Raw genomic sequence first — 25839 nt, forward strand, 5'->3', positions numbered from 1 at the left:
ACATGGCCACGCATTATACGTGGGAGTGAATTATACGTGGTAAAATACAGTAATTTGTTACACAGCATCATATAATAAGCAACTCCTGCGAATTAGTTTTAAGTGGTCATCCTACTTGTTTGTTTCAATGAAAACAATTGTGTCTGCTTCTCCAAGGAGGACATACAGAGGGTCCAGAGACATATGAAAGGATGCTCAGCATCACTAGCCATCAGAGAGATGCAAATTAAAGCCACAGTGAAATACCACTTCACACCATTGAGAATGGACATCATAAACAAAGCAACAAACAACAAATGTTGGAGAGGGTGTGCAGAAAAGGGAACCCTAATGCACTGTTGGTGGGATTTGCAGACTGGTACAACCACTATGAAAAACAGTATGTAATTTTCTCAGAAAACTAAAAATGGAACTGCCTTTTGACCTGGCAATTCCACTACTAGGATTATATCCTAAGAACCTTGAAACACCAATTCAAAAGAACCTGTGCACCCCAATGTTCATAGCAACACAATTTACAATAGCCAAGTTCTGGAAGCAGCCTAGGTGCCCATCAGTAAATGAATGGATCAAAAAACTATGGTACATTTACACAATGGAATTCTATGCAGCAGAAAGAAAGAAGGAGCTCCTACCCTTTGCAACAGCATGGATGGAACTGGAGAGAATTATGCTAAGTGAAATAAGCCAGGTGGTGAAAGACAAATAACCATATGATCTCACCTTTAACAGGAACCTAATCAACAAAACAAACAAGCAAGCAAAATATAATCAAAGATATTGAAATTGAGAATAGGCTGACAGTGACCAGTGGTGACAGGGGAGGGGATATGGGGGAAAAGGATGAAAGGTTTTTAGGAACAATTATAAAGGACACATGGACAATAACAAGGGGGGTAGGGGAAACAGGGGAAGGAGGTGGGTAGGGCTGGGGTGGTGGAGAAGAGTGGGGGAGAAAGGAAAAAAACTACTTGAACAAGAATAAAAAGAATAATGCAGTTTTGTCTGGGGACAGAAAAAGGCATGCCTAAACTAGACATCACTATGTAGTTTTATTTATTTGTTTATTTATTTATTTATTATTTTTATGTATTACTATATCAGTGCTTCACCTGTAACCATTGAAATAAGCATGTGTCTGTAACATACCTCAGGTCCCATGCCCTACAGGAGCTGATATTAGTCAACACCTGACAAACAGAGAGATTCCAAACAGCAGTAAACAGCGATATACTGGTAAAGTTCCTTGTAATCATTTTATTCTCAATGATGAAGAAGACTGCTTGAAGGCCCTGACTTGGATAAGAAACAACTCTATCATCACAGAAGGTAAGAATGTTGGTTACTGCTCATCTCAGAATAGTGTTTTATTTTTATGAAAATCTCATTCATCTAGTTCTAGTATATAATTAGTGTCTAATTAATGTCAACCAAATAATTCCTCTGTCATGCTTAGTTTTCCAGATTAATTTACAACTTGTCAGTTTTGGATACCCAGCAGGAAAGAAAAAGGCTTGAGATAGTTTAATTATCTATAATTATTTTATTATACAAAATGAATATCCAAACAGCAGAGCATGGCTAAAATTGTTAACTAATTAAAGAATAATTTAATAAGCAAACATGTTTAGTAATTATATGGAAAATATGTCTCCTTTTGTGAAGCTAAAAATATCTAGGAAAAAAAAAGAAAGGTCTGTGTCTGAAGGTCTCTTTTCTTTGTTTCACAATCCATTGTGCTCTTTCTTGGTGTTGTTGCACAATCCTTCCCACAAACACACATATTCAAGTTGTATGCCACTTTCTGAATCAAAATGAGAGCATAAAACCTTTGTACAAATGTTCCTGCCACTCATAAGTGTTTGTTCAAGCTTCATCCTCTCTATTTCTTGGATTAAATTAAAATTGTTTAACTAATAAAACAACCAGAACGCGGCCTGGCTACCTATTTGTCCTTAATTGAAACCTGGCAGTCAAGTTCTGGAGAAGAGAGTGCAATCCTTTTATTTTACCTAAAGCACCAGGAGAGCCAGTGACTTGGTTGGGTTATATAACCTGGGATTGTAAACTGGACTTCAAATTCAGTTCAGGGGTGTAAACTTCACTAAATGCCCAGAATGTGGGGATCAATCAGTAAAATTATATATAAATGCATTAAATGTATATATTTAAATATAATGTAATTGTATTAACATAATTACTATATTACAATTAAATATCGTTTGTCTTGATTTTTGGTGGAAGATTTACATATTAGTGGAATTTTGTCAAGTTGCTTAATTTACTACATTAAAAAGTTACTAATTATTACATTAAAAATAAGTATCAAATGAGATTTAATGCATTGCTGGATTCAGTTTGCTAATACTTTACCAGCCATTTGCATCTAAATTTATACGTGAGATTGGCCTGTAGTTTTCTCTTTTATGCTATACTTGTCAATTTTTTGGAATCAAGTGTATACTAGTCCCATGAACTGTTTTTTAGGGGGGAATTTTCCATATTTTTCTGGGGTCTGGAACATTCCATGTACCTAAAATTTGAACAGAAATCACTAATAAAACCAACTGGGTCTAGAACTTTTGGGAAGAGATAGAATATATAGATATATACAGAGGACCAGATTTAAAAGTTGTCAAGTATTTTCATGCTTGCATCACAATTTGGTGCTACTTACAGTGTTGCATCTGTATGTGTTTAAACCTGTTTCAACATTTTAGTTATTCATTTTTTAAAAATCCACATCTGAAGACATGCTTCTATTGATTTTAGAGAGAGAGAAGGGGAGAGAGATACATCAATGTGAGAGAGAACCATCTTCTGGTTGCCTCCCATACATACCACAACTGGGACTGAATCTGTAACCCAGGCCAGGAGTCAAACCCAAAACCCTTCGGTGCATGGAATGATGCTCCAACCCACTGAGCCGTGCAGCCAGGGCAACAGTTTAGTCATTCTTTAATCATTGCCCCTAAGTCTATGACCTACATAGACTTAGGGAATTGTCTAATCTGAGATGAGCAGACTGTTATTATAAGGGCCAGATTGTAAATATTTAGATTTTGCAGGCCATATGGTTTCTGTCTCAATGATTCAACTCTGCTATTGTAGCAAGAAAGCAGCAGACAGTATGTCAACGAATGGGCATGGCTGTATTCCAATAAAACTTTATATACAAAAAAATAGATTTCCAGCCAAGATGGAGGTGTAGGTAGACACACTGTGCCTCCTCGCACAACCAAAATTAAGGACAACAAAAATTTAGAAGCAAAAAAACAGCCAGAACAGACAGAAAATTGAACTGCACAGAAGTCCAGACAACCATTCATCCAGACCAGTAAGAGGGGTGGAGTTGGCAGCCAGTGGAGAGGGGTCGCTGCAGGAAAAAGCAGTGGCTGGCAGACCTGGGTGCTCAGGGCACAGGTGGTGGCTAGCAGACCCTAGTGGTAGACCCTGGGCTTGGGCATGGGGAGGCAACAAGCAGACACAGCAAGGCATGCAAGGCAGCTGGCTGTCCACAGTCACACATTCATGTGCAGATAAACCAGGCGAAAACCAGCAGCGAGACAGACCGCACAACCCAGGGCCCCAGCACGGGGAAATAAAGCCTAAAAGCACTGAATGAAAACAATTGTGGAGGTTGAGGTGCAGGGAGAGACTCCCAGCCTCACAGGAGAGTTCCTTGAAGAGACCCATAGGGTTCTAGAACATTCAAAGCCCACCCACCTGGGAATCAGCACAAGAAGGACCCAGTTTGCTTGTGGGGAGCAGCAGAGGGAACTGAAATCCAACAGAGAGTGGAGCAACTGCCATTGTTCCCTCTCTGACCCGGCTCCCACATACAGAGTCACAACTCAGCAACTGGGTTGCCCCGCCCAGGTGAACACCTAAGACTCCACCCCTCATTTGTAACAGGCATAACCAGACACCCCCCTCAAAAAAAATGGCTCAAACAGAAGAACAAATCAAAGCCACAGAGCCAATACTTTTAACTGACCAAGAGATAGCCAATCTATCAGATGCACAGTTCAAAGCACTGGTGATCAGGATGCTCACAGAATTGGCTGATTTTGGTTGCAAATTATATGAAAAAATGAAGGCTGCACTAAGTGAAATGAAGAAAAATGCACAGGGAACCAATAGTGATGGGAAGGAAACTGTGTCTCAAATCAATGGAGTGGACCAGAAGGAAGAAAAAAACATACAATCAGAAAAGAAGGAAGAAATAAGAATTCAAAAAAAATGAGGAGAGGCTTAGGAACCTCCAGGACATCTTGAAATGTTCCAACATCCGAATTACAGGGGTACCACAGGGAGAAGAGGAAGAGCAACAAATTGAAAACTTATTTGCACAAATAATAAAGGAGAACTTCTCCAATCTGGCAAAGGAAATAGACTTCCAGGAAGTCCAGGAAACTCAGAGAGTCCCAAAGAAGTTGGACCCAAAGAGGAACACACCAAGGCACATCATAATTACATTACCCAATATTAAAATGAAGGAGAGAATCCTAGAAGCAGCAAGAGATAAGGGGACAGTCACATACAAAGGAGTTCCCCTCAGACTGTCAGCAGATTTCTCAAAAGAGACCTTGCAGGCAAGAAGGGGCTGGAAAGAAGTATTCCAAGTCATGAAAGGCAAGGACCTACATCCCAGATTGCTCTATCCAGCAAAGCTTTCATTTAGAATGGAAGGGCAGATAAAGTGCTTCTCAGATAAGATCAAGTTAAAGGAGTTCATCATCACCAAGTCCTTATTACATGAAATGTTAAAGGGACTTATCTATGAAAAAGAAGATAAAAAACATGTACAGTAAAAAGACAGCAAACTTACAGTTATTAACAACCACACCTAAAACAAAATAAAACTAAGCAAACAAACAAAACAGGAACAGAACCACAGAAATGGAGATCACATGGAGGGTTAGCAACAGGGGAGTAGAGGGGGAGAGAGGAGGAAAGGGTACAGAGAATAAGTAGCATAGCTGGTAGGTAGAAAATAGGGGAAGGGCAAGAATAGTATGGGAAATGTAGAAGCTAAAGATCTTATGACACATGGACATGAACTAAAGTGGGGGAATGTGGGTGGGAGAGGGTGTGCAGGGTGGAGGGGAATAAAGAGGGAAATGGGACAATTGTAATAGCATAATCAATAAAATATTTTTAAAAAACGTTTACAAAAATAGATGATGAGACATAATTTGCAGAGAAGTCTGCTGTTATCCAAACAGTTTGTGAAAAAGCATTGCCGTTTCATCAAGTCCAGATGTCAAAGTCCCTGAAAACCTTAAACTCCCTGAATACACAAAAGCATGCCTTACAACTACAAGGTCTGTCTGCAAAAAGTCCAGCCATTGTTAATATAATGAGAATGGTTTGCATGACATCGATGTAACCTGGCAACCAAGGAGACAGGACTGCTATGTGCATGTGTGAACAATGATGACTTCACTGTACTAGTCAGTGGGGGAAGTAGTCACTGTTGACTGAACATGTGTACTGTGTGGCCATCACAATCAAAAGGACTGAGTAAAGCAATGAATATGCATCAAATTTTGCATTAACCTTGAGCATTCCTCCATGGAAACTATTTGGATGGTTCAGAAGGCTGCAGCTATGGGCAATTGGTGATTTGGCAGCTTCATCAGGACAACATGCCCACTCATGCATCATGGCTTGTGCAGGGTTTTTTGGTGAAACATCAAATTGCATAGGTGACTCAGCACCCCTACAGGCCAGATTTGGCACTCTGCTGGATTGTCTCAAAACTAAAAATGACTTTGAAAGGAAAGAGGTTTCAGACTGTCGATGAGATTCAGGAAAATACGATGGGGCAGCTGATGGCAACTGAGAAAACTGTGTGAGATCCCAAGGTGCCTACTTTGAAGGGGACTGAGGTGTCATTGTCCTATCTACAATGTTTCTTGTACCTTGTGTCTTCTTCAGTAGAGTCTCTATTTTTTCATATTACATGGCTGGATACCTTATGGACAGACCTCATATGCTTAGTCCTATTATAATGCAGGGTTTTAACTTCAAACTATTGGCTTTTTGGGTGTTTGGAATATGGAACATTTAAAAATGAAAGGGGCTAAGAAAGTGGCAATGCATTTTCTTAAGGTTGATTGTATATGGCAGAGAATTTAGAAATTCCAAAGCAAGAAGCACTATGCTCTCCTTAAGATGCCTTCTTTTTCATGCTCTTGGTTCTCAGATGGGCAAAGACCATCAGTGCTATTCTGGTGATTTAACTAATTGTCACAAATGGTGATACTCTGGTTCCTACTTAATGGGAAATGCCTCAGAAAGATTTAAGTATTTCTCTAATTGGCCACTGAATAAAACCCCTCTGGGTGCCTGCTTTTGTCCATCAAACAGCCCAGATGGGAAGGATGTAAACATTACTTTTTTGGTCTTAAATGTTGACTATTTTACTCAGCTCTACTGTTTTATGACATGCCAGAGCACCTCCAAAGTAGGTGTTCCTAATGCTTAGATTCTGGGCCCAGGGTCTGGGAGACATCTGAGATACCTGACCTGGCCAAGTTAATTCAACTCTGTGCAGTGGCCCTTTTCAAAGCACTTCTCGTGTAAGAAAAATTAGAAGGAAGAATGTTAACTTCCTGTCTTAAGGGAGCTCTTCCTCTGTGTACCTTTTCCATAAGTAAAGTCATATTCAGACTTGAATTTAAGTAGTTCAATTCTGGGTAATATGTTCTTCACATGAATTGTTGTGAGATAAATAAGATAAAATATGTCCAACTCAGGACAGTGTCTCACACATAGTGAGAGTTCAATAATGTAGGCTGTTACTAGCATTACTATTATGACTACTACATATGACAGAGTTGTTGCCACATACTAAAGGCTCCCTAGAATGAAAGTCTCAGCCTCTGCTATCCTGGTGGTAGCACAGCCCAGGACACAGTCTCTACAAATGATGGGGACTTGTGCACATCAAGTGCCAGTTTGGTTGTAGAGAGGCACCTGGCTTTAATGAGAGCCCTAGAAACTGTGAAGGTTGGAGAAGGCTTCCCAAGAAAAGAGAATCTGAGCTCAGCTTTAAAGAAAGGCAGGATAAGCAAACAGAGAAAAGTGGGGAAGTTTTGTTACAGAACAGGGCCAGGGCAGGAGTATGATATACTATTACCAAAAGGACACCCACTAAGTTCACTTGTCCGCCGCCAGAGGAAAGACGTCTCTCAATGCCAGAGATTTGTGAAAAGGAAAGGAAATGTTTATTTAAAGCTGTATAGACTTAAAGTAGTAACCTAATGTCTTCATTAAAATATCAAAGTCTTGTAGGTTACCCACAGATGCACACAGTCCTTCCTTCTCCCTCTGCCCTAATTTGGGGTACTGTATCTCAGGAAAAGAAGTAGATTCAGGTTCTCGACACCATCAGCTGTGTCATTGGCCAGGATCAAGTCGCATGGTTCTCCTTTGCAAAGCTGTGGGGGGGGGGGTCTCCACCCTGACCAAACCACGTGGTTCTCCTTGGCAAAGCTGCAAGACGGTCTTCACTCTGCCAAGACAACGTGGTTCTCTCCCCACATGGCTGCCGTGTCTGGGTTTAAATCCTCACACCAACCTTCCTCTGTACCCCCATTTCTGACTCCTCCTACAATCAGTTACACTTGCCAGCATTCCTTTATTTTTCCAAGTTTACTGGGCTGCCATCGTGAGTGTGGGCAGGTGTAGCCCCATGTCATGGAGCCAATCTTGTCCAAGCTCTCATGCAGGTGCTGTAACTCAGGGGGCCTGCCCCCCAGTTCCTTCTTGGGTGGAAGTCCTTTCCATCATCCTGACTCAGAGCATGGCCAAAGCTATTTAACGTATCTGTGCAACCAGTTAAAGGTTATAGATATGTTAAATGACCATGCCATAATGCTGTAAAGCTGTGGCTGTACAAAACAGCCTTGCATGTTCCTGCTCCATGTGTCCCTTACCCCAACTCGCACCTGTTGTGGGGGAAGGGGTGAAGACATCTTATATGTCTTTCTAATATTTCCTAGACACCTTGAGTTCTGGACCCCATTCCAAATCCCTATTTGGCGCTCCCCTCTTGGCTGCACACTGTTTCAGTTTGATTTGTGTCCAAAAGACAATGGTCCAACAACTTGGACAGGTAAGATCCTTGAAGGGCAGCAGAGGGAGATGAAAGTGGAGAAACAAGTAGAGAATCTCAAGGTCCAGCCAAGCGCAGGTATAACTGGCTACATTTTAGGGGCTGGGACACTATTGAAGGGGGATGACCAGTGCATAAAACAGCACTTTTGGAAGATGAGCCTTCCATTTGTAGCATCCATCCAGTAGAGAGAAAGCAATCTAGTAAGAATGAGTTAAAGAAAACCACACTAGCCACTTGTAGAGGGGGTGGCTGTACATACAAGAGAGGGTTGGCATAGCCCCTTCTAGCTCATTTCCAAGTCAGTCATGAGATGATGGTATTTGAAGTGAGAAAATGGAAGCCTAGCGCATCAGGACAAATAAGGAGCAGGGCTGCATTCCTGTAGTCATTACCATCCTTCCACCTGTCAGTTCCTGCCTCCTTTTCATGTTACCTTAATAACACTAGGAAGAGTGTGGACATGTATCATAAGAGTTAGCTTTTGCTTCCTCAGGGCTAATTTTCTCTTCTCAAGAGTTCAGGGTGGGGCTGGTAGGAGGCTGCTGAGGACAGGGCCTTTCTCACAATGAGATAGAGGAAAAAAATCCTCTATCTCATTGGCGATGATGAGATATCCACTCAGGAATCACACCCAGAATCCTGGAAAATGCCTGGCCTTATTTTGCTGAAGTACAGGGACTTGAGGGGAAAGGCTTGTTTGCTGAGGACAGTGGAGAGTTCTAGAAGTGCAGGTGGATGCTGGGGAGCAGAAACAATGGATGGTCAATAGGAAGAGGCTACTGTCCTCTGAATTTCTGTCTGTCCAAACTACACAGATAACACCTCAAAACATCACCATTCTCCTCACAGCCACTGTTTTATCACTCTTTCCTCCTTTTCACAGGAGAAATAGTGGTTCTGTGGTGGAATTAGTACAGTGTGAAGGAAATCGTTTTCTGGACTGTAGAGCTGGATGGGTCTACAGATGTAAACTATCCTACCCTAATAGCATTGTTCCTCTATCTGGCAGAATAGCTGTCATCATGGGCTCAAATGCTGCTTTCAAGTACAAACAAAAGCAAACATGGAAGGTTTGGCCCTGGGGTGGGCAGGGTAGGAGGGCTTGAGGGGATTCAGATAAAACTCAGCAATCTTAATACATTATAACAGCTTATGCCATTAATTGAAACTAATTGAAATTCATCTGCTATTACCTCTGTACTTTCCATGAAAATGGAAACTCAAGTTAAAAAGAAACTGTTTTAATGGCCCAAAATGGATCAATTATTTTCATCTTTAGTTAAATACAGTTTACTGCCTTATTAAAAGCATGTTTGTAGGAAAACTATAACATTAAAATTACAGTGCATTAATCACCAAAGCCTTAATAATGTTATACCTAATAGAGTGTTCCCTTTTTATTTGGTAGAGCAAAATGGAATAGGTCAGGTTTGGGTCATAGAAATCTTACAGTTTGACTGACAAAAAAATCAAGAGTATTCACTTGTCCATTCCTGGACATGATATTTTCTTTTTTTTTTAACATTTTTTTATTGTTGGTCAAGTACATTTTCTGCCTTTTCCCCTCAGCCCTTCCCACCTCCCTACCCTGTTTCCCCCACCCCCTTGTTATTGTCTATGTGTCTTTTATTTCCTGCAATCCCTTCACCCTTTCCCCTATTATCCCCTCCCCTCTCCTCTCTGGGCACTGTCAGCCTGTTCTCAATTTCAGTGTCTTTGATTATATTTTGCTTGTTTGTTTGTTTTGTTGATTAGGTTCCTGTTAAAGGTGAGATCATATGGTATTTGTCTTTCACCACCTGGCTTATTTCACTTAGCATAATTCTCTCCAGTTCCATCCATGCTGTTGCAAAGGATAGGAGCTCCTTCTTTCTTTCTGCTGCATAGAATTCCATTGCGTAAATGTACCATAGTTTTTTGATCCATTCATTTACTGATGGGCACCTAGGCTGCTTCCAGAACTTGGCTATTGTAAATTGTGTTTCTATGAACATTGGGGTGCACAGGTTCTTTTGAATTGGTGTTTCAGGGTTCTTAGGATATAATCCTAGTAGTGGAATTGCCAGGTCAAAAGCCAGTTCCATTTTTAGTTTTCTGAGAAAATTCCATACTGTTTTTCATAGTGGTTGTACCAGTCTGCAAATCCCACCAACAGTGCATTAGGGTTCCCTTTTCTGCACACCCTCTCCAACATTTGTTGTTTGTTGCTTTGATTATGATGTCCATTCTCAATGGTGTGAAGTGGTATTTCACTGTGGCTTTAATTTGCATCTCTCTGATGGCTAGTCTGCTGAGCATCTTTTCATATGTCTCTAGGCCCTCTGTATGTCCTCCTTGGAGAAGTGTGTGTTCAAGTCCTTTGCCCATTTTTCAAAATATATTTTATTGATCATGCTATTACAGTTGTCCCATTTACCCCTTTATTCCCTCTCACCCTGCACACCCCCTCCCACCCACCCACATTCCCCAACCTTAGTTCATGTCCATGGGTCATACTTATAAGTTCTTTGGCTTCTACATTTCCTATACTGTTCTTAACCTCCCCCTATCTGTTTTCTACCTACAGTCTATGCTACTTATTCTCTGTACTTTTGCCCCCTCACTCCCCGTCTTGCTCCACTGCTGACAACCCTCCATGTGATCTCCATTTCTGTGGTTCTGTTCCTACTAGGTGTTTGCTTAGTTTGTTTTTGTTTTTGTTTTAGGTGTGGTTGTTAATAACTGTGAGTTTGATATCATTTTACTGTACATATTTTTGTCTTCTTTTTCTTAGATAAGTCCCTTTAACATTTCATATGATAAGGACTTGGTGATGATGAACTCCTTTAACTTGATCTTATCTGAGAAGCACTTTATCTGCCCTTCCATTCTAAATGAAAGCTTTGCTGGATGGAGCAATCTGGGATGTAGGTCCTTGCCTTTCATGACTTGGAATACTTCTTTCCAGCCCCTTCTTGCCTGCAAGGTCTCTTTTGAGAAATCTGCTGACAGTCTGATGGGAACTCCTTTGTATGTGACTGTCCCCTTATCTCTTGCTGCTTCTAGGATTCTCTCCTTCATTTTCATCTTGGGTAATGTAATTATGATGTGCCTTGGTGTGTTCCTCTTTGGGTCCAACTTCTTTGGGACTCTCTGAGCTTCCTGAACTTGATAGAAGTATATTTCCTTTGCCAGATCGGGGAATTTCTCCTTCATTGTTTGTGCAAATAAGTTTTCAATTTGTTGCTGTTCCTCTTCTCTTTCTGGTACCTCTATGATTCAGGTGTTAGAACATTTCAAGATGTCCTGGAGGTTCCTAAGCCTTTCTCCATTTTTTAAAAAATTTTTGTTTCTTCATTTTGTTCTGGTTGAATGTTTATTTCTTCCTTCTGGTCCAAATCATTGATTTGAGTCCAGGTTTTCTTCCCATAGCTGTTGGTTCCCTGTATATTTTCCTTTATTTCATTTTGCATAGTCTTCACTTTTTCCTCTATTTTGCAATCATACTCAACCATTTCTGTGAGCATCCTGATTACCAGTGTTTTGAACTCTGCTTCTGATAGGTTGTTTATCTCCTTGTCACTTAGTTTTTTTTCTGGAATTTTGATCTGTTCTTTCCTTTGGGCCATATTTCTTTGTCTTGGCAGGTGTGTTACATTGTAAGGGGCAGATCCTTAGGTATTCAGCAGGATGTGGCTACCCAGGTCATTACATTGTGGTGCTGTATGTGGGGGAGGGATCAGAGAGGGAACAGTGCTCACTTGCTCGGCTCTCAACCCAGTTTCCATTCATTCCCTTGCTTCCCAAAAGCAGATTGTGCCTTTTCAGGTGCTGATTCCCAGGTGGGTGGGTTTGTGTACATTCTAGGACACCCTGGGCCTCTCCAATGAACTCTCCTGTGAGACTGGGACTTTCTCCTGCCTTCTCAACCCCTATGGATTTTATAGCCAGAGGTTTTGAGTCTTTCATTTCCTGGACTGTGTCACTCCTCCATTGTTCTTCCTGGGTTATCCGTGTGCAAATGTGGGAGCACCTGATCCACCAGCCCCCACCTGGCCACAGGGTCCACAGCCTTGCCATGCTTCCTCTCTGTCCTGGTTGACCCGGCTGCCCATCTCTTCTCTCCCCACCAGTAAGGATGAATGTTTATCTCCTTGGGTGTCAGAGTTGCATGCAGCTTGATTTTCTGTCAGGTCTACTTGTTTTTTGTTTTTAAATTGGTTGTTACCCTTCTTTTGGTTGTGCGAGGAAGTGAAGCATTTCTACCTATGTCTCCATCTTGGTCAGAACTTTCAGCAGTTTCTTTATTTGTGAAAAGGTAAAAATGCCAATTCATTGTCAATAATAGCACATAAAGAGCATATAATATGTTTCACTCATTTAATAGTATCTTTGATTTTACAGCTGATGAAATTAATAGAATATCATACATCATTAACTTTTATAATATTCTTAAGAAATATAAATAAACAGTATAAACTGTTACCATCAAAATGTTACACAGGGAAAATCTCCCAATATTGTAGTGATTTTACTTTTACTTACCTAAAGGATACTCTTTGGCCACTTTTGCTAGGTTTTGACACTAAATTCTAGAAATTAGAATTTAAATCTTTATAAAAATTTTCTGTTGGCCCTGGCCAGTGTGGTTCAGTTGGTTGAAGTGTCATCCATAAGCCAAAAAGTTGCTAGTTTGATTACCAATCAGAGCACATACTTAGGTTGTGGGTTCCATCTTAGTTGGGACATGTATGGGGGAAAATCCATCAGTGTTTCTCTCTTGTTGATGTTTGTGTCTCTCCCACCCTTCCCTTCTCTCTAAAATCAGTAAGCATGTCCTTGGGTGAGGAAAAAATAAAGAAAAAAATTATGCTTGAAAAGCAGAATGTTCTAGTCTTTATTAGTTCTCAAAGAAAGGAAAAATTTCATTGATATCAGCAAGGTTCAGCATTTAAATATTCATATATCCATCATGTACATGAATTTCTTTTACCATTGTCCTTTTCATCTTAGGAAGAACTTGAATGTATTGCCAACCTTAGTAATTTTTTCCTTAATAAGTGTGGCAAAGAGGGAAGAAAGACAGGTAAAAGGTTTTATTCTAGACAGTTTTATTTATTGTAATTACAACTTTCAAATTATTGGAACATAAATAAATGTCCTACTTCTGAGTTTAAAATACTTGACTACTTTGTGGGATATTTTGTGCCAATTCTTTACTAAATTGTCTTGGTCATCGTTGCTAGGTAACACCAGTGGCTTCCTGCAGCTGAAAAAGGAGAAGGTTACAGGGAGCATTTCAGTATTATTAGCATTTGACTAATAAGGTTATTCCTTTTTTTTAAACTGTATAACTAAGCATTTCCCCCTTTTCTAGGGAATGTCATTGTCTATGGGGATACAATTGACACTTACACCACAGTGGAAACACTCTTAAACCTTGGCATAAGGGGTTCCTGCATCCACTTTGTGCAACCTCCACCCACCTCCACCATTACTTGCATCAACAACTACTCAGTGGAAAGCGCAGTGGAGGACGTGCTCCAAGCAGCAGGGGTTACCATTTACCGAGAGGCACTCCTGGCTCAGTGGAACGAGGGTCAAAACCCAGACCCTATTCACAACGCCTGCTTCACCACGCCCACCAAGCCTTTCAAACTTCCGTGCTCTGTAAGTAGGTCCTGTGAACCTCAATTGCTGCCTGCGGACTTGGGGTCTGAAAGGTGGTGGATGGTAAATTTATAGTCATGATCTTGGGTTTTATGTTTTAATTGCTCATTTTATCTATTGCTGAGTAACAAGCCATCCCAAACTGAGTGGCACAATACAAGAATCATGTGTTATTGTTCGCTCTTGTGGTCCTGGGGTTGGACTGGGCTCAGCTGGGCAGTTCTCACCAGAGGTCGCTCCTGGTTGAAGTCAGAACATGGGTGGGGCTGGAATTATCTATAAAGCATGTTCACCTACATGTCTGCTTGCTGATACTAGATCAACTTTAGTTGAAATTTTGACCAGACCACTTATTAATGAACTCTTTATGCAACTGGGCTTCATTTTACCATGGTGACTTGGTCCTAAGAGCAAGTAGTGGGGGGGTAGGGGAGAGAGAGAGGGAGAGAGAACGTGCTGTATCACTTTTCATGCCCTAGCCTCAGAGGCCAAGTGGTGTCACTACACCTGCATTCTACTAACTAGAGGCAAGTCACTAAGGCTGGTCCATAGTCAATGGAAGGGAATTAGACCTCACATCTTCCTGGAAAGAATGTCAAAGATTTGAAGAGTGCCAACATTGAGAGGTTGCCTGATACAATGCTACATGCTTGTAGTACATTCTTTCACTTCCTCACAACAGCCCTGTAAAGGGAAGCATCCCATTTTATAGATAAGAACATCATGGCTGCAAGTAATGGTGTGTTGGGATACCACCCACATCACCAAGGTCCCCTAAGTCTATGCTGCTGTTAACTTTTTAAGATCCTGGATATACCAATAGTGAGTCTTTCTCCATGCAATAGAGATTTAGAAGATGTATAAAGAGTATATCCCCCTTTATTTTTGGATGGGGGCAGGGTGACAGCTCAATTACAATCTGTATCCTCAGAGTTGCCAGTTTAGGAGATTAGCAGAAGTCTGCAGGGAGAGAGGGAAAGAGACAGCCAATCCAATGAAGAAGCAGGAGACCCCACACAAAGGGAAGGCTGAGGTCAGTGTGAGTATTGGAGCTGTGTAGGCCAAGGGTGTATGATAGCAGTTATAGTAAAAAAAATGCCAGCAAACTGGTTGGGGAGGTAGGTGGGAGTTCATAGCGAGCCCTGGCCTAGAAAAAGGGGTTGGTTAGCCTAACCCCTTCTGGTGTTGGTTGGGCTTCTCACCCAAGTGTCTTTAAGGGTAGATCGTGATGACTCATCCCCACAGAGTCCAGACAGGGGAGATTTCTCTGAAATTTCTCATTTTATCCTGATAATCCATGGAAATTTTATATTTTACTCTTTAGCACATTCATTTATTCATACATTCCACAATATTACATACATTACACATTTATGTAATATTAGGTCTTAGGTTCTACCCTAAATGTGAGGGATGTAACAGTGAAAAAGACAGAAGTTCACCTTATTTTAATATAAAAGAGGCATCATCTGCACAGGAATGTCACTATACCTATTTACAATAAGAAAAATCAAACTGTTTTCACCCAAATTTCCCTTCTGCCCCCCAAAATGGCCATCCTGGAGGATGTGTCAACTTTGTGTGGGAAACCTCTTGAGGTGAGCACATACCCTGTTTAGGAATCAGAGTCATAAGGAAACTCCCCCAAATATCCAAATGAATACAGGTTCTCTAGCAGCTTCAGGGAAGAACTGGAATCATGCCAAAGACACCTTGCAAATACTTGCAATTGCTTTGATCCAAAAACACCTTCCTGCTAAAATTTCAACTTAAAGCAATCTGAGTTAGACATTGGCCTACTATCAGGTGAAGTCTTCCGCTCTCCCTGCTCTACTCACCACAACAAGTGGCCTCTGCAGAAGATATCTCCCAGTCCCGGTTGCTCTCTGACATCCAGATACTGGCAGGAGATTAGAAATAGGAAGACAGGAAAAGTCAGGGTATTTATCCCTCCTGCTGTCTACAATAGGCATCATCTCTGTTAGGACGTTAGGAAACTTTTGGTGGGAATTAATATATTTATGATGTTGACTGTGGTGATGGTGTTATGGGTTGAATTATGTACCCCTAGAGAGATGTATTAGAAGTTCTAACCCCCAGTACCTGCAAATTATTTGGAAATAGGTTCTTTGCAGTTGTAATCAAGTAATGAGAAGATCATACTGGATTGGGGTGGGCCTTAAATCTAATGACTCGTGCCTTCATATGGGGAGAGATATTTGATGACACAGAAGAGACACATGAGCAAGAAGGCCATACATATAATGACAGAGGCAGAGATTACAGTGATGGCAGTTACAAGTCACTGAAGGTATATTAGTTATGGGGCAAGAATTGCCAGCAACCATCAGAAGCTAAGATACAGAGAAAGAATCTTCCTTAAATCATTAGGAGGGAGCATGATCCTAATGCTTTGACTTCAGACATCTAGTCTTCATAACAGTGAAAGAATGAATTTCTATTGTTTTAAGTCATCCACTTTGCCATACTTAATTATAGCAGGCCTAGGCAACTAAAACAGATGGTGTGCATCACTTCTAGGCCTTTTGGCTAAGATCAAGTGTAGTGTCTGTTCTTATCAGTTTTTTTTTTTCTTTTTGTAAAGTTTTATTGTTGTTCAATTATAGTAGTCCCCAATTTTCCCCTCATTGAGATGATGTCACAAATATATGCCCCTGATAAAACTAGAATTTTTATAACTAGAATTATATATTATGTACTATGTTATATTTAAATCCTTTCACTTAACATAGTGATATTGAGATTCATTCAAAACATTCTTTGTATCAATAATTCACTCCTTTTTATCTGGGTTAGACATTGCTGAATAGCATTCCATTGTATGGATATACCACAATTTGTTCATTTACTTGCTATGCACATTCTTGTATACATCTTTGTAAAAACATATGTTTTCATTTCTCTGAAGAATGACTAGGTCACATGGTAGGTAAATATTTATCTCTAAAGAAGCTGCCATATTGCTCTCCAAAGTGGTTGTATCATTTCACATTTCCAACAGTAAGTTATGAGAGTTCAGTTGCTTTATATTTTTGTCAGTGCTTGGTATTGTCAGTCTTTCTAATTTTAGTCATTTTAATAGGTATGACATCATGTATCATTGTGTTTTTAATTTTTGATTTTCTGAAAATTAATAATATTGGGTTTCTTTTCATGTGCTTATTGGTAATTTGTATATATTCCTTACTACAGTATCTGAGCTATTATAAATGGGCTTTTAAAACTTTGTTTCCCACCTGAATCATTGCTATAGCATGTAAAGTAAAATTGTTCCATATGTAAACATTGTAACCAGAGACATTGCAAAATTCACTCATTAGTTCTAGTAGTTATTTTCTAGATATATAAATAATACCATCTGCAAATGGAGATAGTTTTACTTCTTCTGTGCAATATTGATGCATTTTATTTTATTTACCCACTTTATTCTACTGGCTAGGACTTTCAGTGTAATGTTCAATAAAAGTGGTAAAAGTGGACATCCTTGTCTTTTTCCATATCTCAAAAGAAAACACTCAGGCTTTTACCATTAAACATGGGGTTAACTGTGAAGTTTTCTTTGGTGCCTTTTATCAAACTGAGAAAGTAACCTTTCATTCCTAGTTTACTCATAATATTTATCAGAAATGACTGTTGAATTTTTCAAATGAATTTTCTGTAGTTCTTAAAAACATCATATTTTTATCTCTAAATGCTGTTGATAGGGTGAATTACATTGATTTTCAAAATGTTAGCCACCTTTACATTTCTGGATGAACCCTAGTCAGTCATTATACATTAATCCTTCTGTATAGTTTTGAATTTGATTTGATAATATATTTTAAGAACTTTTGAAACTATTTTGCAACTATATTCATGAGGGATATTGATCTATAATTTTTCTGTTTTTGTAATGTCCTTGTAAGTGTTTGGTACTTAGGCTATGCTGGACTCAAAATACTTTAGGCAATATACCTCCTCCTCTATTTTATGAAAAAAAAATGTGTAAAATTGGTACCATTTCTTTCTTGGATATTTGATAGAATTAACAGTGAAACCATCTGGGCCTAGAGTTTATATTGTGGGAAGGTGTTTGATAACAAATTTAATATTTTTAACTAAATATAAGACTAGTCAGATTTGCTGTTTCTCCTTATGTCACTTTTGGTAAGTTGTATTTTTTAAGAAGTTTGTCCACTTCATTAAGGTTGGTAAAATTTATTGGCATTAAGTTTTTCATATATTTGTATATAATCTATTAAATAACCTATTTTTCATTTCTGATATTGGTGAATTTCATTTTCTCTCTCAACATTTGTCAGTTTTACTGATTTTTTTCAAAGAACCAACTTTTGAGTTTAATTTTCTCCATAATCTATTCATTTGTCTTTCACTGATTTCTGATCTTAATTATTTTCTTCCTTCTCCTTGCTTTGGATTTACTTTACTCTTTTTATAGTTCCTTAAGAACCTTAGGTCATTGATTTATATGATCATTTAAAGCTGTGAGATTTTTTCTGTGTTTTAGCTGCATCCTATTAATTTTTTTATATGCTTACCCAAGGACATTTTTTAATTGCTTTTAGAGAGAGAAGGAGAAAGAGAAAGGTGGCGGTGGGTGGGGCACAGAATGGTTGCATTCTTATATGTACCCTGATCTGGGATTGAACCCCCAACCTGAGCATGTGCCCTGACCAGGAATCGATCCCATGAACTTTTTGGTCTACAGGACAACACTCCAACCACACTGGCCAAGGCCCCATTAATTCTGATATGTTGAATTTTCTCTATCATTTAGTTCAAAGTATTTTCTAATTTCCCTTATGATTTCTTCTTTGACCATTGTATTATGTAGAGGTGTGTTATTCCTATGATATTTTTATTAATTTCTAATTTAATGCCATTGTGGTCAGAGATAGATTCTCTATGATTTTAACCATTTAAGATTTAGTAAGACTTGTTTTTTTTGTCCAAGCATATGGACTATCTTTCTGTAGCCTGTGGTTGTTGGGTGTAGTATTCTATAAATAATAATTAGTTCATTGCAACTGATTGTGATGTTTGAAACTTCTATGTCTTTACTGATATTTTTTTGTCTAATTTTATCAATTACTGAGAGAAGGATAGTAAAATCTTTCACTGTTATTGTGGAATTTTGTATTTCTTTTAATTCTTTTAATTTTTGCTTTAATTTTTTTGAGGATCTGTTATTAAGCACATAAAAATTTATAATTGTTATGTCAGCCTCAGGAACTTTGCCATTTATCTTTATGAAATATCCCTCTTTATCTCTGATAATATACCTTATAAATAAAGTGTACTTTATCAAATATCCTTTTTATTTATCTATTTATTTTTATTTTTATTGAATTAATTGGGGTGATATTGGTTCACAAAACCATACAGGTTTCAAGTGTACAACTCCATAAAACACTATCTGCACATTGCATTGTGCACCCATCCCCCCAAGCAAAGTCTGTTTCCAGCTCAGTTTCTGCCCCTTGCCCAGCCTTCACCTACCCCTACCTTCCTTTCCCCCTAATTATCATGACAATGTTGTCTCTTTTTTTTGCTTAATCCCTTCATATTAATCCAGCCCCCTTCCCCAACCCAATTCCCTCTGACAGCTGTCAGCCTCTTCCACATACCCATGCCTCTGGCTTCTGTTTCTATTTTGTTCATTAGATTCCACATATAAGTAATGCCATATGCTATTTGTCTTTCCCTGACTGTCTTATTTCACTGGGCATAATAATCTCCAGGACCATCCTTGCTGTCACCAGTGGTAAGATTTCCCTTTTTTGTTTTCTAACAGCCAACTAGTATTCTATTGTGTAAACGTACCACAGCTTTTTTATCCACTCTTCTAGTGATGGACACTTGGTCTGCTTCCAAATCTTGACTATTATATATAATGCTGTAATAAACATAAGGGTGCGAAGAGTCCTTTGAATGAGTTTTTAAGAATTTTTAGGATGTATTCCCAGAAGTAGGATGACTGGGTCAAAAGGCAGTTCCATTTTGAGTTTTTTGAGGAAACTCCATGTTGGTTTCCATAGTGGCTGCTACAGTCTGTATTCCCACCAACAGTGCACTAGGGTTCCCCTCTCTCCATATTCTTGCTAGCACTTGTTGTTTGTTGATTTATTGATGATAGCCATTCAGACAGGTTTGAGGTGATATCTCATGGCTTTAATGTTCATTTCTCTGATAATTAGTGACATTGAACATTTTTCATATGCCTGTTGGCCATCCGTATGTCCTCTTTGGAGAGGTGTCTATTCAGGTCCTTTGCCTCTTTTTAAATTGGGTTGTTTGTCTTCTTGGTGTTGAGTTGTATAAGTTCTTTTTATATTTTGAAAATTAATCCCTTATCAGACGTATCATTGGCAAATATGTTCTTCCATTCAGTGGGCTCTCTTTTTATTTAGTTGATGGTCTCTTTTGCTGTGCAAAAGCTTTTTAGTTTGATGTAGTTCCATTTGTTTATTTTTTTCTTTGTTTCCTTTGCCTGAAGAGGTATATAGTACCAGCAAAATATTGCTACAAGAAATGTCTGAGATTTTACTGCCTGTGTTTTCTTCTAGGATTTTTGTGATTTCCTGTCTTATATTTATCTTTAATTTATTTTCCATTTATTCTTGCGTATGGTGTAAGTTCATGGTCTATTTTTGACTTTTTGTATGTATCTGTCCAATTTTCCCAATACCATTTATTGAAGAGACTGTCTTTACTCTATTTTATATTCTTGACTTTTGTCAAATGTTAAGTGACCACAAGGGTGTAGGTTTATTTCTGGGCTCTCTATTCTGTTCCATTGATCTATATGTCTGTTTTTATGCCAGTGCCATGCTGTTTCATTACTATGGCCTTGTACAATAGTTTGATTTCAGGCAGTGTGATTCCTATATCTTTGTTCTTTCTCAAGATTACTGTGGCTATTCAAGGGACTTTTTGGTTCCATAAATTTTTTGTAATATCTGTTGTGGTTCTGTGAAATAGGCCATTGGTATTTTTTTTTAATTTTAGAGAGAGAGAAGGGGAGGGAGAGAGTGAGAGAAACATCGACGTGAGAAGGAAACAACTGGTTGCCTCCCACATATATCCCGACTGGGGACTGAACCTGCAACCCAGGCATGTGCCCTAACCAGGAATTGAACCAGCAACCTTTTGGTTTGCAGGACAAAGCCCAACTAGCCAAGCCACATAGGTTGAGGCACAAATACACCATTAGTATATTGATAGAAATTTCATTGAATCTGTAGATTGCTTTAGGTAGTATGGACATTTTAATGATGTTAAGTTTTTCTATTCATGAACACTGTACATGCTTTTACTTATTTATATCTTCTCAATTCTTTCTTCAGTATTTATTATTTTCTGAAACAGGTCTTTTACCTTCTTGTTTAAATTTATTCCTAGATAGGTAGTTTATTTTTTTGTTATGATAATAAATGGGATTGTTTTCTTAATTTCATTTTCTATTAGTTCATTATTGGTGTATAAAAATGCCACCAATTTCTGAATATTAATTTGGTATCATGCTACTTAGCCAAATTCATTCATTAGATCTAGTAATTTTTTCGTTGAGTCTTTAGGGTTTTTATGTATAATACCATGTCATCTGTGAATAATGACAGTTTTACTTTCTCCTTTCCAATTTGGATGCCTTTTACTTCTTGTCTGATTGCTGTAGCTAGTACTCCCAGTACTATATTGAAGAAGATTGGTGAAAGTGGACACCTTCCTCTTGTTCTTGTTGTTAAGGGAAATACTTTTACTTTTTGCCCATTAAGCATGATGTTGGCTGTGGGTTTGTCACATATGGCTTTATTATAATCCCTCTATTCCCATTTTGCTGAGAGTTTTCATCAGAAATAGGTGCTGGATTTTATCAAATACTTTTTCTGCATCTATTGATATGATCATGTGATTATTATCCTTCATTGTGTCTATGTGATGTATCATGTTTATTCCTTTGCAATATGGTACCAACCTTGCATTCCTGGAATTATGTTACTATTTGCATGTTGTATTTTTCCAACCATTTACTTTCTTTTTTTATTGAATTTCATTGTTTATGCTATTATAGGTGTCACTGCTTTTTCTCCCTTTGCCCACCTCTACCCAGCCCCTCTCCCCTACCTCAAAGAATCCCCTCATTGTTGCCCATGTCCATGGGTCATACATATGACCCATGGCTAATCTCTTCACCTTCTTTAATCCAGTCTCCTCCTCCTCTCCAGCAGCTGTCAGTCTGTTCCATGTAACTTCTATTTTCATTCTGTTTATTAGTTTATTTTGTTTATTAGATTCCACATATAAGTGATATAATATGGTATTTGTCTTGTACTGCCTGACTTACTTCACTTAGCATAATATTCTCCAGGCCTGTCCATGCTGTTGCAAAAAGTAAGAGTTCTCTTTTTCATACTGCTTCATAGTATTCCATTGTGTGAATATACTAGTTTTTTTTATTCACTCATCTACTGATGGGAACTTAGACTGTTTCTAGATTGGTGTTTCAGAATTCTTAGGATGTATTCCCAGAAGTGGGACTGCTAGGTCAAAAGGGAGTTCCATTTTTACATTTTTGAGGATACTCCATACTGTTTTCACAGTGACTACAGCAGTCTGCATTCCCACCAACAGTGCATGAGAGTTCCCTTTTCTCCACATCCTCACTAACACTTTTTGTTTGTTGACTTATTGATGATAGTCAGTCTAACAGATGTGAAGTGATATCTCATTGTGGTTTTAATTTGCATCTGTCTGATGATTAGTGATGTTGAACATTTACTCATATGGCTCAGGGCCATTTGTATGTCCTCTTTGGAGAAATACCCAATCAGGTCCTTTGCCCTTTTTCAAATTGAATTGTTTGTTCTTCTGGTGTTGAATTGTATTAGTTCTTTTTATATTTTGAATATTAACCCCTTATCAGTTATATCATTGGTGAATTCACAGTGGGTTCTCCCATACAGTGGGTTCCCTTTTCACATTGCTAATGATTTCTTTAGCTGTGCAGAAGCTTTTCAATTTGATGTAGTCTCATTTGTTTATATTTTTCCTTTGTGTTTCTTGTCCTAGGAGATATATCTGCAAAAATATTGTTATGTGAGATACCTGAGACTTTATTGCCTATGTTTTCCTTTTTATCATTATTTTTATCCTCACCCAAGGATATTATTTTTCATTGCATTTTTGTGAGAGAGGAAGGGAAAGAGGGAGGGAGAGAGAGAAATATCAATGTGAGAGAGAATTATCAATTGTCTGCCTCCCATAAGCACCCAGACCAGGGATCATATGCACTGGAATCGGAAATCTGGGATCAACCTGCATCCTAGGTATGTCCCCTAACTGAGAATTCAACCCACACCCTTTCAGTTATGGAATAATGCTCCAACTAACTGAGTCACACCAGCCAGGTCTGCCTATGTATTCTAGGATCTTTATGGTTTTGTTGCTTACATTTAAGTCTTTTATTAATTTTGAGTTTATTGTGTATGCTGTAAATTGGTGGTCTAGTTTCATTTTTTTTTTTTGCATGTACCAGTCCAGTTTTCCCAACACCAGTTATTGAAGAGACTGTCTTTACTCCATTGTATGCTGTTGCCTCACTTGTCAAATATCAATTGACCATAAAGTGTGGTTTTATTTCTGGACTCTGTTCTGTTTCTTTAATCTATCTATATGCCTGTTCTTATGCCAGTACCAGGATATTTTTATTACCGTGGCCTTATAGTACAGTTTGATATCAGGTGTTGTGATAGCTCCAACTTTATTTTTCTTGCTCAAGATTGCTGAAGCTATTTGGGGTCTTTTTTTTTTTTGGTTCCATATAAATTTTTGGAATATTTGTTCTAGGTGTGTGAAATATGCCATTTGTATTTTAATAGAAATTGCATTGAATCTATAGATTGCTTTGGGTATTATGGACATTTTAATGATGTTAATTCTTCCAGTCCATGAACATGGTATATTCTTCCACTTATTTGAATCTTCCTCAGTTTTTTTCTTCAATGTCCAATAATTTTCCAAATACAGGTCTCTTTTTCCTTCCTTAAATTTATTCCTAGGTACCTAATTTTTTTTGTTATAATCATAAATGGGATAGTTTCCTTAGTTTCTCTTTCTGACAGATCATAATTGGTATATAAAATGCCATTGATTTCTGAGTATTGATTTTGTATACTGCTACCTTGCTGAATTTATTAGATCTAGTAAATTTTTGGTAGAGTCTTTAGGGTTTTCTATGTACAATATCATATCTATGAAAAATGAGTTTTACTTCCTCCTTTCCAGTTTAGATGCCTTTTATTTCTTCTTCTTGTCTGATTGCTGTGGTTAGGACTTCCAGTACTATGTTGAATAAGAGTGGTGAAAATGGACATCCCTGTATTGATCTATATCTTATAGGAAATGCTTTAGGTTTTTGTCCATTGAGTAAGATGTTGGCTATAGGTTTTTTTCATATGTGGCCTGTATAACATTAAGGTGTGATCCCTCTATTCCCACTGTGCTAAGATTTTTCATCATAAATAGGTGCTGGATTTTATCAAATACTTTTTCTGCATCTATTAATATGATCATGTGATTTTTGTCTTTTATTTTATGTGATGTATAACATTTATTGATTTGCCAATAGTGTGCTAACCTTGCATCCCTGGGATAAATCTCACTTGATCATGCTCTATGATCTTTTTAATGTATTGCTGGATCTGGTTTGCTAATATTTTGTTGAGGATTTTAGCATGTATGTTCATTGGGGATATTTGACTATAATTTTCTTTCTTTATTTTGTCCTTACCTGCTTTTGGAATTAGGGTAATACTGGCCTCCTAAAGAAAAAAAACTTGGAAGTCTTCCCTCCTCTTGAATCTTTTGGAATAGTTTGAGGATAGATGTTAGTTCTTCTTTGAATGATTGATAAAATTTACCTGTGAAGCCATCTGGTCCAGGACTTTTGTTGGCTGGGAGTTTTTTTATTACTGCTTCAATATCATTGTTTTTTCAATTTATTCAGGTTTTCTGGTTCTTCCTGATTCAGTTTTCGAAGATTGTATGTTTCTAGATATTTATCTATTTCACCCAGGTTGTCCAGTCTCTTGGCATATAATGTTCGTTGTATTTTCTTACAATCTCTTGTGTATGTGTGAAAGCAGTTGTTACTTCTCTTTCACTTCTGATTTTATTTATTTGGGTCATCTCTGTTTTTTCTTGTTAGTCTGATTAAAGTTTTGTCAATCTTTTTTTTCTCAAAGAATCAGTTTCAATGATCTTTTATATTGTTTTTATATTTTATGTTGTTTATTTCCTCACTGATCCTGGTTATTTCCTTCCTCCTACTTTGGACTTTGTAATTGTTTTCCTAGTTCTTGTAGGTGTAGATTTATTTTTTAAAATATTTTATTTATTTCTTTTTTAGAGAGGGAAGGGAGGGAGAAAGAGAGAGAGAGAGAGAAACATCAATGTTCGGTTGCTGGGGGTCATGGCCTGCAACCCAGGCATGTACTCTTGTAGGTGTAGATTTAGATTGAGATTTTTCTTGCTTCTTGAAGTTGGCCTGTAGAGCTATGAACTTGCCTCTCAGGACTGCTTTTGTTGTATCCCATAGGTTTTGGGTTGTTTTGTGTTCATTTTCATTTGTTTCCAGATACTTTTTAGTTTCTTAATCTCATTGATGACCTATTCATTGTTTAATAACATGCTATTTATATTCCACGTATTTGAATGATTTTGAGTCTTTTTATTGAGATTGATTTCTAACTTCATGCCATTGTGAGTGGAGAATATGCTCATTATGATTTCAGTCTTCTTGAATTTGTTAAGACTTATTTTGTATCCTACCATGTGGTCTGTCTTTGAAAAGATCTATGTGCACTTCAGAAGAATGTATATTCTGCTGCTTTGGAATGAAATCTTCTGTACATATTGATAAAATCTATTTGATCTAATGTGTCATTTAATGTCATTATTTCCTTGTTGATTTTTGTCTGGAAGATCATCCATTGATGACAGTGGCATGTTAAAATCCCCTGCTATGACTGTATTACTGTTTA

General features: G+C 38.1%; 1 protein-coding gene and 1 pseudogene across 1 annotated transcript in view; both read left to right on the forward strand.

Moving 5' to 3' along the window:
* CFAP61 (cilia and flagella associated protein 61) overlaps positions 1 to 25839 on the forward strand; it is a 418587-nt gene that overhangs the window by 317719 nt on the left and 75029 nt on the right. The window contains exons 21-22 of the mRNA XM_045833360.1: positions 1155 to 1329; positions 13485 to 13777. Of these exons, the coding sequence (XP_045689316.1) occupies positions 1155 to 1329; positions 13485 to 13777 (468 nt within the window). The remainder of the gene's footprint in view (positions 1 to 1154; positions 1330 to 13484; positions 13778 to 25839) is intronic.
* LOC123815434 lies at positions 16308 to 16445 on the forward strand (annotated as a pseudogene).

Source organism: Phyllostomus hastatus, unplaced genomic scaffold (genome assembly GCF_019186645.2).
Source record: "Phyllostomus hastatus isolate PE091 unplaced genomic scaffold, TTU_PhHast_1.1 phas_contig_17, whole genome shotgun sequence".
NCBI lineage: Eukaryota > Metazoa > Chordata > Mammalia > Chiroptera > Phyllostomidae > Phyllostomus > Phyllostomus hastatus.